Below are 12079 nucleotides of genomic sequence, written 5' to 3'. Positions count from 1 at the left end.
AGACTAGGCTCTTCTCCAAGATAAACCTCGCAGAAGACTTGGAAATTGCAGATGTTGGACACTAAGTTGGGTCCTATGTCTTAAGGCCGTAAATCGAAGAAATTTAGAACATCTCTAAAAAACTTTGAGCCGGGCGGTGCGAAGCCCCGGCTCATGTGATCCGCAAAAATCACTACCTCCCCATCCTTTGGCTGTGGCCTTTCTTCTGACGGGTCAGGGGCACGGTAGGACATGATGTCTTTCTTGGGCAGATATCCTGACTTAACAAAATCCGCTAGGGTCTCGTTGGTGACATTGGACCTCATCCAGTTACAAGTAATGGGAGCTTTGGGAGGCATGGTGAAAGTCGGCAGTCTATGACAAAAAGGAAAAACGTCCGGGTTAATGATAAGCTGGAGGAGATCTACAGTTCAAAGCTAAGGTGGCGGCTTATGAAGGGGACTAATGGTATATACCTAAGTACAGCGGGTTATTTAAGCCGTAGGGGCATTCAGAATAAATTGATTATCTACGGCCTTATCACAGCTAAGCCGGAGGATTCTACGAAGCATGGTTTTCTTTAAGCCGGAAGATTCTACGGCGCGTGGTTTCTTTAAACCGGAAATGTAAACCGCCGAGATTCACTAATTGCAGTTTTTTACTAAGTGTGGTAAAACAGGTTTCACACATTGCAGTAACTTTTTTGGATCAAAATGGTCGGGCAAAAGAAAAATTTCTAGACCTAGAAACAACAGCGAGGGAGTTCTTGGGCTCGAACAAGGTTCTTATGCAGTACAAAGAAGGCTACTCACGTGTGAAATGGATCTTAAACATCTACCGCAGTGGTTATGTGCAGAGCTGAGATCAAAAAAGAGCAGTAAAAGTCGAATCCATCAAGGGACGCGACGAACTACGAAGAACAGAGGATGAACTCCAGAGCCCTAATGCGGATCTACCCTATGAAGTGTCGAGGACTTACCAGTGCAGAAGAGTCGCGGAGGTCGTCGCGTTTATCTGGACCGAGTCAGGGTGATGCAGCGGCCAAGAGCGACGACGGCGTGGAGCTCTGTTGCGGCGGAGACGGCAGCGGAGTTGAGCAGGCACGGGGGCAGTGAGAGGAAGAAGACGAAGGAGAGAGAGGTGGCTGGAGGCCCGTCGGGCCGGCCTATTTATAAGGCGAGCTCGTAAAGCGGGCGCGAGAATCAAGGAGACCGTGGCGTGGTTATCTCCCCCCACAACGCCTCGATTTTCGGGATGACAGTAAAGGAAAAGATCCGTTGCGGATCTGGCGGAGTAAAAAACGGGCTTAATGGAAGATGACGTCACGGCGGATTATCCGGAGACCAGAGGATGACGTCACGCCGGGTTATGGCCTTCACACAAATGGTAAGCCGGAGATTTCTTTTGTCGAAAGAATTGAAGATTGACATGAGCCGGCTCAAATCAATCTGGGGCCTAATGTTGAGGATATAGACCTTAGAGTCACCCGCCAGGAGGGGCCGGGTTACTCATATGGTCACTGCCAGAAGCCCGACGCCAAGATTAAAGACGGTGGGCCAAAGATGGGCTTAAAGACCCGGCGGAGGCTTAAGGCCCGTAGTTACAATCATTGTTATGATAGAGCTTGTAGGGTAAGGCAAGAATAGTTAAGAGCCCGAGCCGGACACTTTTATGAGAGCTGCAGGGCGTCAGCCTCCCTATATAAAGGGACGACCCGGCAGCAGTTTAAGGGCGACAACAATCTCATCGAGAGCCGGGCATAGCAGTTTAGCTCCCTGGTGATCGTAACCCTAATCAATACCACCTCAACTGGACGTAGGCTTTTACCTTCACCGTAAGGGGCCGAACCAGTATAAACCCTCGTGTTCCTTGTCCCGCATTAACCCCTTCAAGCTTCCTAGCTGCGATGGCTCCACGACTAAGTCCTAGCTCGAGGACATCTGCCGTGACAATTCCACGACAGATCTCCTGACGCATATTGAGTAAGGCAGTCCAGGTTGCTAGTAGATGGTGATCAATTTGGGCAAGAGGACCCTGCCTGTAATATGGTTCAGCGTCAAACACTGACTCTTCTTGTTCGCTCTCAATGATCATGTTGTGCAAGATGACACAGCAAGTCATGATCTCTCACATTTGATCTTTCAACCAGGTCTGAGCGGGGTACCGGACGACAGCAAATCGAGATTGGAGCACACCAAATGCCCGCTCGACATCCTTCCTGCAAGCCTCTTGAACCATCGCAAAGTGGGAGTTCTTGCCTCCAGGCACAGGGTTTGAGATAGTCTTCACAAATGTGGACCATCTCGGATAGATGCCATCTGCTAGGTAGCATCCCTTGTTGTAGTGCTGCCCATTGACCTCGAAGTTCATCGGAGGAGAATGACCTTCAACAAGCTTGGCAAAGACAGGGGAGCACTGCAGTACGTTGATGCCATTTTGAGTTCCTGGCATACCAAAGAAGGAGTGCCAAATCCAGAGGTCATGTGTGGCCACTGCCTCAAGTATCACACTACAACCGCCTTTGACGCCTTTGTACATCCCCTGCCAAGCAAATGGACAGTTTTTCCATTTCCAATGCATTGCAGTCGATGCTTCCAAACATCCCAGAAATTTCTCTTGCTGCATTTTGTGCTAGGATTCGAGTAGTCTCTTTAGCATTGGGTGATTGCAATTATTGCGGTCCAAACACTGCCACCACTGCCCTACAGAACTTGTGGAAACACTCAATGGTCATGGACTCGGCCATGCGCCCATAGTCGTCGAGTGAATCACCGAGAGCTCCGTAGGCAAGCATCTTCATAGCTATCGTGCATTTCTGAATTGAGGTGAATCCAAATGTGCTGGTGCAATCCTTCTTACACTTGAAATAGTTGTCGAACTCCCGGATGAAATTCACAATCCTGAGGAAAAACTTTCGGCTTATCCGATAACGGCGCCGAAATATTTTGTCGCCGTGCAGTGGAGCGTTGGCGAAGTAGTCGGAGTAGAGCAAACAATAGCCTTTCAATCGATGCCGGTTATTTGCTTTCAGCCGTCCCGGCGCCGAGCCACCTCGCCGCGGCTTTGCCTTGCTCGCGAAAAGATTGCGGCCAGACTGAACCCGATGCTGTGCATGCCTGCCTACAAGTCGGTTCGATTTTCCTCCGTTTTCAGTCGGGAAAACAAAGAAACCAAGGGCCCTCCTCGTTAGTCGTTTGATTTCCTTCTTCTTCCTCAACGTAAGTGCGTATGTGCGGCATTAATTGATCGATTACTCGCTCCAATCGGCATGCATGCGCCGTCCGGAGGCCTTGCGCGCTCGCCGCCGGCCGGCCACCCATTGCACGCCTCATGTCTCTCCGCTCAGTCAGTGCGCTGCCGACGGGAGATGCTCATACAGTTCCATGGTGCCACGCCGTCGGGAGCGAGCAACTCACCTCTCCAACTGTTGCCCTCGCCTAGCTTCTTCTTCTTCTTCTTCTTCTTCTTCTTCTTCTTCTTCTTCTTCGTCGTCGTCGTCGTCCCAGCACGGCAACAACATATATAATATCCATGCTCACCTCGTTTCCTCCCATGGAGACCCTTGTGAGTGCGTAGTTGCGCTTCTAATTCAAACACATGTGACAGTTTCAACTAGATTAAATCTCGTCAATTATGACTGGGTTGACATGGTTCAAATCCTATAATCATTTTCAAATTATCCTTTTTAGTGTTCTTTTTTTAGGGAGTTCTCGCAGTGTTTATATGGTATAAGATCTGCTATGCAAGGGCATCTCCAAAGCGGATCCCCCCAACCGTCCGGCCCGCGCTGTCCGGGACGCAGCTTGCCGTCCAACGCGGCCCCACATCAATCCGCCGACGCGTCCGGACGTACGTTTTTTCGTAAACCGGAGACAAACAAAGCGAGACTTTGCGGGAGTCCGGGCATCCACAAGACGAACCAAAAGTCACCCCAGGGCCGTTGAGGTGCGCTCACACAGGGCCCCCAAAATCAAGGACCTTAAAGCGTAAGAAGAAACAAAAATTAGAAGAAGATGCTCAATCTCAAAGGAGAGCTCTTGATAAATTTGTTGTGAGAATTTGCATTGCTATTTGAGAATTTTCTAAAGATTGTACTACTAAATGACATAAATTTAAATTGTTTAATTAAGTGATTATGCTTGAGTTAAATTTTATGAGGTTTTTCAAATGTTAGGGCCCTATTTTGCTTTTCGCACTGGTGCCCCGAATTCCTGAAGACGGCCCTGGTCACCACATGTCTTCTCTCCATCCAGATGGCAATAGCTGCGGCTAATCTTTTTTGCTTTGACGGAAACTACTTTTAATCCTGCAAGTGTTTGGCAGAAGATGTGCATGTGAATGGAAGGTGTTTGACGGAAGGTGTACATTAATGACCTCAATACTAACACACTACTGAACGGAAGGTATTTGGCAAAAGGTGTGCATGTGAACGAAAGGTGTTTGGCGGAAGGTGTACATTAGTAAGCTCAATACTAACACACTTTTGAACAGAAGGTAAGTTCGTCATCTTCCCAGCAAAATGCACCAATTCTCTGCAAGCACAAATGGTGAATGCAAACTATGTACTACAAACTACAGGTATTATTTGATACCAAAGATAGACGATGCAAACCGGATCCTCATACAACTAAGCACAAATGGTATGAGCCAAAATTACTTCAATAGTATTTGCAGGGACTTGTATTCTACCACGGTACACAGACATTGACACATGCATGTTTTTTTTTCTTTTTGCGAAATGACCCAGATCTATAAAATTTTGCAAGTGATACAATCAACCCCAACAAAGAGAAATTACATCCGGGCCCTGAGGAGCCAACCACACACACGCACCACCACGAGCTGATGGTGCGTCGTCGCTCCCTCCTAGAGACGGCGTGACCTTAGAATTAGCGGCCAGAATTCTTGCGAGCGGGGAGTCTGCACATGCCCGTCTTCATTCACTCTAGAAAACTAGATTACAACCTACAAGGACGCAAAATCACCAATAGACCTTCTAACATCAGGGCAACATGCCCAACGTGTATCACAAAAAGGCATTGACAAGAGTAGACTCCGATTTCACAAGCTTGAGCCCAAGACACACGGTAATACATAAGTATCCCTTTGACTGTTGTCCACCACACCGTCAGGGATCGAATGCGCCACAACCCTGCTCCTGCCTGTCTCTGCAATTCGATTCCAAACCATGCTCTGTTGGCACATGTGTGGCAAGGGAGAGGGAATTGCTGATGGGTGCCGCCGAGAAGGAAGATGTAGAATATGGCGTCGGCGCTCCAATTGTCCGCCTCAGGGCTGTAGATAGCTACGACGAGGCATCTCCTCGAGTACAAACATATACTCCCTCCATCCAGGTTTATTGGGTCCGTGAGCCACCAAAGCTTGTACCATATTCCTTAGACTACCCACAGTGGGAGTAACGTAGATAGTAACATCACATATATCTAGATAGAATAGATGATGTGGCAAGCAATAAATGAAAAAAAAAAGACATATGGTAACATAGCTAGTTACTACTACTATGAGTAACATCACATATATCAAAGGCAAAATGAGTCTATAGCCTAATAAATGAAGTGTTGCATGTTACCACACATATGTTACTCCCCACTATAGAGGTAGTAACATAGAGTAGTAACATGGTCATGTTACTACCCATTGTGGCTAGTCTTAGGCCCATAACGTTAATTACGCGTCATTTATTCCATTGATTCCTCCGCTGCTACCGCGGTAGCCACTGCATGCACCCAATTAGTTAATAGGGACAATTAATAGAGCGATTACAGATGCAATTTAAGAGATTTATTGCTCTTCCTTGGTCTTTGTGCTTTGGCTCATGGCCCAATAAACCCAGAAGGAGGGAGTAATTTAGCAAAAAATGTAAATGCTTATATTTTAAGAATTGTAGGGCTTTACCCTCACCCAAATAAACCCAGAAGGAGGGAGTAATTTAGCAAAAAATGTAAATGCTTATATTTTAAGAATTGTAGGGCTTTACCCTCGCCCAAAGAAGAGGGAGCCCTTTCAGAAATTCTCAATGGCCCCGAAGGGCCAAAGAGGGGGTTTGGAAATAGTTTTCAACCAGCAATTGACGCGCCTCGGTATAACCTCACTAGCTGCGTCATTGCCCGAAGCGCAAAGATGGGATTACCTGTAGCCTCACCACGCCATCTTATACCCATCTCCACCTCCCCCTCCTCGCTCGCCCAGCGATGTGGGACAAAAGGAACGCGCAAAAACCAGCTGTGCACGTCTCGCTCTTCTCATGGGCCGCTAGTATACAAGGCCATTTCTCCATCTTGCACTAATCGGCCTGCGGTAGACAAGAGCTAAGCGAATGAATGGATGATGTTCTCAAAGAAAAAACAAACTGAAGCCAATGAGTTAACAGACTTGACACTTACACTAGAAAAAACAGACTTGACAGTTGACACTATCATTTTTTGCTCAAGATAATGTTAACACCCTAATTTTTCATTGATAAGGAAACATATCTAAACCATAACTTTTCAGAAATAATAAATCCAGAACGCTCGGGGTTTAACCATGGCAATTCAAACGTTTTCGATGTTAGTTTTAAATGACGTGAGGATGACAAGTTTAGCTAGCAAGGCAATTTTCTTGCAAAAAAGGGTTTTGTCATGCTTACCAGCTACCCTTGACATGGTCAACAAATATAAATTGCCAAAAAAACATTCGTTTGCCATAGTCAAATCCTGAATGTTAGGGACTTAATCAGCATCCTAACTTCTTTTGGTCAATGAAAAAATATCTTAACTACTAAGTAACTCGTGGATAGCACAACTTCATGCATAGGCAAAGTTTTCTATCTCACATGTCACATGTAACTTGACATCAACAACAAAAATCTAACTCTGAGCGAAACTATGATACATCAACGGGTAGGCAAAGTTTGCATGAGTTGATCATGATAAGTCTCAAGCATGTAACAGCATCCTCAAGGCAAAAAAAAACGGGGGTATAGAGAGATAGAAGAAGTATGAGAAAAACTCTGACAAAACCATGTACTATTATGCTTATTCCTTGCACATTCAGTAAACCTCCTGGTAAAATATAAGACAAGACATTACGAGACTAGAAAGAATATAGGGGAGCTCTAACGACTAGCCTCTTCCGCTCATCTCGTCTGTGTAGGGGAGCACAGGAGGCCCGAGGCGTCCGCGCCGACCACAGCCAGCTCGCATATGGTACAAAGCTGCCCTTCAATGTTAGGAACAAACCGGGATCCGCAGTATGGGCACGAGATATCCTTTTGGCCGCGGTAGATGGGAACATACGTCGAGCCACAGACGACGAACGGATTTCTGTAGTCGTAGTTGAGCTCATGGCTGTCCTGCTTGCCGTTGCACTGCTGCTGCACCTGCCGAGCCTTCTTCGCTTGGACCTCGTTGGGGCTGTTCTCGAGGAGCAGCCTTGCAAAGTGCTCCGCGGTCGCAAAGTTCTTCTGCTTGTAGCATAGAGCCATGGCGTTTGAGAGCACAAGCCTCATGTGAACCCTCTGGAGCTTGCAGTTGGTGAAGTAGGCCGCCAGTTCCTGTTGCCGGTTGACGTTGTCCTTCAATTCCTTCCTCTTGAGTTCCATTCTTAGACCAAGAACATACTCCCTCACTATCTCGATCAACTCCTTCACTTCATCAACTTCTCTCCGCGAGTCCACCACGATCAGGGGAATGGTATGCAATATGTTGAGGAACTGTCTCAGCGCTTCTGGGAACTTCCCCTCTGTTGTGGCTTTGTAGGCTGCCTTGAGTCTGTCTTCCATTTGTGAGAAGGTGAAAACTAGTGAAGGAGGGCCCCTCACGTTAGGACTTGAGGACTCACTCCAACCTTTCTCAACAGCAATTGATATAACGGGAGCAGTTGCAAGTGCGCGAAGATATGAATGACTGCCCATATGAAGATCGAGAAACATGGGTTTCAGGGGAGCAAAGTTCTTGATGCCCAACTGACGGCTGAGCAACCTCATTGCAGTGTCAAAGTTGCCTGCTGCTGCATGCTCCCCAGCAAGAGAAGATTTCTGAGTCCAAATTTGGCTGACAGGCATTCCTGGTGTAGGAGCAACAAACACAGTAGAGCGAGCATTTCCAGCAGCTTTTGGGGTCTCTGGTTCAGGCAATTCCAGATCTTCAAGATCCCAACCACCTTCCTCCCCATCCACCTCGTTCGCTTCACCTTCCTCGGGATCAAAACCATCACCCCCATTTGCCACTGCATCACTTGCATCCACAATATCCAAGTCCTCATCACCCCAGTCAGCACCAGCAGCTTCATCATCTTCCTCAACTTCTGCTCTCCCAGTAGCATCCAGTCCACCCTCAAATATGCCACGCATCACCCGGAGCAATGGCCAATCAACGCTGGATATGAGAGGTGCGGGCGGAATCAAAAGTGAGCGAGTTTTTCCTTCAGGTAGAGAAGGAACATTCTCACCCAACTCAGCAGCAAGCCTTTCAGCAATTTCAGTGAGCCCATGAGTGGCGGCAGTGACATAGGCAAGAGGAAGCTGTCCAGCATTCTCCAGGATCTCAGCTCGCTTCCTAGCATCCCCAAGATACAATGCATTGTGGAACTGACCCATCAAATTGTTATTCTGTCCGGCAATTTTGCACATGAAGCCCACCTTGTCCATGTAACCAGTAATAAGATACAGAAAAGTCAGCCTCTCAAAATTCTTCGTCCGCTGGTATGCATATTCCACAATACCAACATTCCCCTGCCTCAGGGCCTCAATTCCCAACCTGTACCAGTGATCCTTGTCATCAATCTCTTTTGCAGAAGCCACTGCGATTTGGATGTTACCACTTTCAAGAGCTAGATTAAATCTTGTCTTCTCATCTTTCACAAAGTGGAGAGCAACTTCTGGAAATCCTTTCTGTTGTAAATATGAAATCACTGCCTGCCCACACAGCTGTGAGCTCTTAATCATACTCATAACATGGTCATAACGTTTCCGGAGAAGGGCGAGCTTGAAAATGTATTCAGAAGCATCAACTGTTATCAGCTTGTTCTTTCCATCACGATCAAGACAGAAAATGTTGTTCCCAATAACCCTTGTTATGTAAACAGGGACATCAAGGGTCTTTATGATCCCACTATCTCCATTGGGAAGACAGTATTTGATATGGTTCAAAGTAGAGTAAATAAAAACACCGTTCTCATCCCAGGCACCACTTTTCACACGAATGGTTTCATGCAGTGTAGAGCGATGGACAAGCTTCTTGCTAGCTATAACTACTGCATGCTTGCTCAGCAGTGCAACATACTCCATGTCACTGGACCAAACTACATATTTAACACCAGCTGACTGGAGTTCACCAAGAACTAGCCTTTGTTGTAGATCAAAGATGGTCACACGATCTTCAGCTTTGCACAACAAATTACCAGTCCCAGCATAATAAATTGCATCAGTCGCAATAGGAAGAGGACTCTTCTTCACAATTTCATTCTTAAGATTCTTCACCAAAACTTGATTGCTACTCTTCTCAAGGACAGCAAACCTATTCCGTGCCACAAAAACAGCCGAGCCACCAGCTCCCTTCTTTGCCTCTTGCAAATAATCAGCCCTGCCAGCAGAATCCTTGGGAACAATGTACAGATCATATGAGCCCCCGTCCACATCCGAGCAAATCAACACAGCATTTTCAGTTGGACTATAAGATAGTGTCCTGGGTGCCTGGTTCAAGCTGACGGATCCTGGTCTTCTTATTGGAGCCACCTGAACTTCCTTCTGGGTGGAATACTCAAAGAACCGGAGGAATCTGTCCTTCACATAGAACACAGTATCAGCACTCACGCTGAAAGCTGGGCGTTCCCTCTCTAATTTAAACACAATCATGCCACTGTCATGACCAGCAGCAAGAAGATTCATTTCAGGGTGGGCAGCAAGGATCCAGAAACGGTCATGTTCCCGCCTAAATGTCTGAATACCGGTTCGCTTTGTGGCATCCCAAATGCGAATGCTTTTGTCTTCTGAGTTGGACACAATGATGTCTTGCTTCGCATGGAACATCACACAGGACACATTATTCATGTGGCCCCTCAAAGTATCAACTTCCCAAGCCTTGGTATCTGTCAAAAAATAAAAAAAATTATTTTATTGTTTGTTCAATCCAACCAATACTCAACAAAAAAATAATTAGTGCTATACTAGACCTTCAATTGACATTTCTCATGTTGAACAAACAAGGGTAATTTGATCATTTGTTTATAATTTGTTCAATCCTACAAATATGCAGAGTGTTTTACTGGATATTAAGTGGTTATATACATGTAATCACTCAGAATTAACAAAACAGTAATTTGATAATTATGGAACATATTTCTTGCGTTCAGCTAGTTTTGATAACCACTGATAATTTACTTGATATTACTTAAGATAGACTGAGGTGTAAACAGTAAAAGGTTCTGTACAAGTAATATCACTTAAACAGAATCAAAAGGATTCAAAATAAAATGACTGATTCACGAGCATTGTTTCAAACTGTCATACAAAATAATGAAATGATGCGTACATAAATATGTAATTATTGTTTAGATACAACAAAATAAAATAAACCAGGCATAAATAGTTAAAGAAGTGATTGCACTGTTACCATTCATTCTCCACAGCTTCACTTGCCGGTCATCTGCCCCAGAAACAATGAGTGGCAATGTGGGGTGAAATGATGCCCAGTTGACACCACGGTCATGGCCTTCCAAGACATACTTCACAACCGCATCGACACCCCCAAACAGATCAGTGTTCATCTGAGTGAGACGCAGGATGTCATCTGCAGGTGACACCGTCTTCTTCCTCAGGGCACCAATATCCCAAACACGGACAGTCTGATCTAGCGATGCTGACACAACCAGGTCCTCCTTGGGGTGGAAGGACGCGCACATAACATAGTGATTATGCCCGGTAAGCACAGCCACACAAGTACGTGACTGCCAGTTCCAGATCCGGATTGTCTGGTCATCACTGGCACTTACAATCCATGGGTACTCATGGTGGAATTGCACAGTACGAATGTAGTCGAGATGCCCAGTAAGCGTAAACAAGCAGCGGTGTGTCTTGTAATTCCACACCTTGATCTTGTAATCGTCACCTGCATTGCATCACAACCAAAAAAGGAAGTTCAAGCTTTGTGAATGTTAATGAGCATGCATTGGATTATTTTACCACCTATTCTATTTCTACATTCACTCAGTGTTCAAGCATTGACTCACTGTTAAGCTAGTAACTAAAACATGAACCAGACCAACCAGAGTGCACCCCAGTGTCATCAGCCACACAATCCCATCATGGTTTTGTGAATGCTAATGAGCATGCATTGGATTATTATACCACCTACTCTACATTCACGTTCAACTGGTGAAAAAACTACGGTGATATCAGTCACTAATTAAAACCAAATGGCACCTGAGGCTCCCAGTAACAATTCTAGAAACAGCAAAGATCATAAAGTAAGCAGTAGATCCGACCAACCCATCCTACCAACTTATGATCCTTAACAACCACCGGCACGCATCAAGCGCGATCTAATGGCAGCGTCGACGGATCACACAGACATCTAACGGCCTCGAAACTCGCGCGCAGAGCCTCCAATCCAAAGGTAAGGCTCGGGGCCGCAGCGCGCAGCTCTGTATCGATCCGCAAATGGCAAATCACGTCCGAACCGATCGAGCCGAGCGGGATCTAGCAGGGCGGGGCAGGGGAGGGCAGTACCTCCGGAGACGAAGAGGGGCTGGGTGGCGTGGAAGTGGACGCCGCGGACGGGGCCGTCGTGCTCGTCGAAGCGGTCGAGGAGGGTGCCCATGCGGTAGTCCCACATCTGGATCACGCCGCTGTGGAGGCTGGCGAGGATCCATGGCCGCCGCGGGTGGAAGCTCAGGCCCTTGACCCGGTTGCTCTTGGTCTCGAACTTGGTCAGCATCTTCCGTTCCCCCGCCGGCGGCGCGTCGTCCCCGGCGACGGCGGCGGCGGCCCCTGGCCCTGGCCGCGGAGAGGAGCGGGAGAGGGGGGGGGGGGTGGGTCGGTGGATCTGGGGCGGAGGGGGAGGGGTAGGGAGGGAGGGAATGGCCGATGGGTGGGGAGGAG

The 12079-nt window shown here is 47.0% G+C and overlaps 1 protein-coding gene and 1 non-coding gene across 2 annotated transcripts; both read right to left on the bottom strand.

Moving 5' to 3' along the window:
• Positions 1-5969: 5969 nt before the first annotated feature.
• On the bottom strand, positions 5970-6122 carry LOC120963736 (U4 spliceosomal RNA). The gene has a single exon (XR_005755482.1). It is a non-coding gene; the product is annotated as a U4 spliceosomal RNA (small nuclear RNA).
• Positions 6123-6882: 760 nt separating this feature from the next.
• LOC109778836 (coatomer subunit alpha-3) lies at positions 6883-12079 on the bottom strand. Its single transcript, XM_020337420.4, has 3 exons — positions 11708-12079; positions 10593-11087; positions 6883-10068 (listed from the first exon to the last, which is right to left on the bottom strand). The coding sequence occupies exons 1-3, from the start codon at positions 11913-11915 to the stop codon at positions 7118-7120; spliced, it is 3654 nt and encodes a 1217-aa protein (XP_020193009.1). The 5' UTR covers positions 11916-12079; the 3' UTR covers positions 6883-7117.

Source organism: Aegilops tauschii, chromosome 4, assembly GCF_002575655.3.
Source record: "Aegilops tauschii subsp. strangulata cultivar AL8/78 chromosome 4, Aet v6.0, whole genome shotgun sequence".
NCBI classification, from domain to species: domain Eukaryota; kingdom Viridiplantae; phylum Streptophyta; class Magnoliopsida; order Poales; family Poaceae; genus Aegilops; species Aegilops tauschii.
This window is presented reverse-complemented; position numbering and strand designations above follow the sequence as displayed.

Bases quoted from the DNA above. Each gene is read 5' to 3' on its own strand.
- LOC109778836 (XM_020337420.4), bottom strand. From the start codon at position 11,915: ATGCTGACCAAGTTCGAGACCAAGAGCAACCGGGTCAAGGGCCTGAGC. The intron at 11,088-11,707 runs GTACTGCCCTCC...GATGCAATGCAG, and splicing joins GCCCCTCTTCGTCTCCGGAG to GTGACGATTACAAGATCAAG. The intron at 10,069-10,592 runs GTAACAGTGCAA...ATTTTTTGACAG, and splicing joins GAAGCTGTGGAGAATGAATG to ATACCAAGGCTTGGGAAGTT.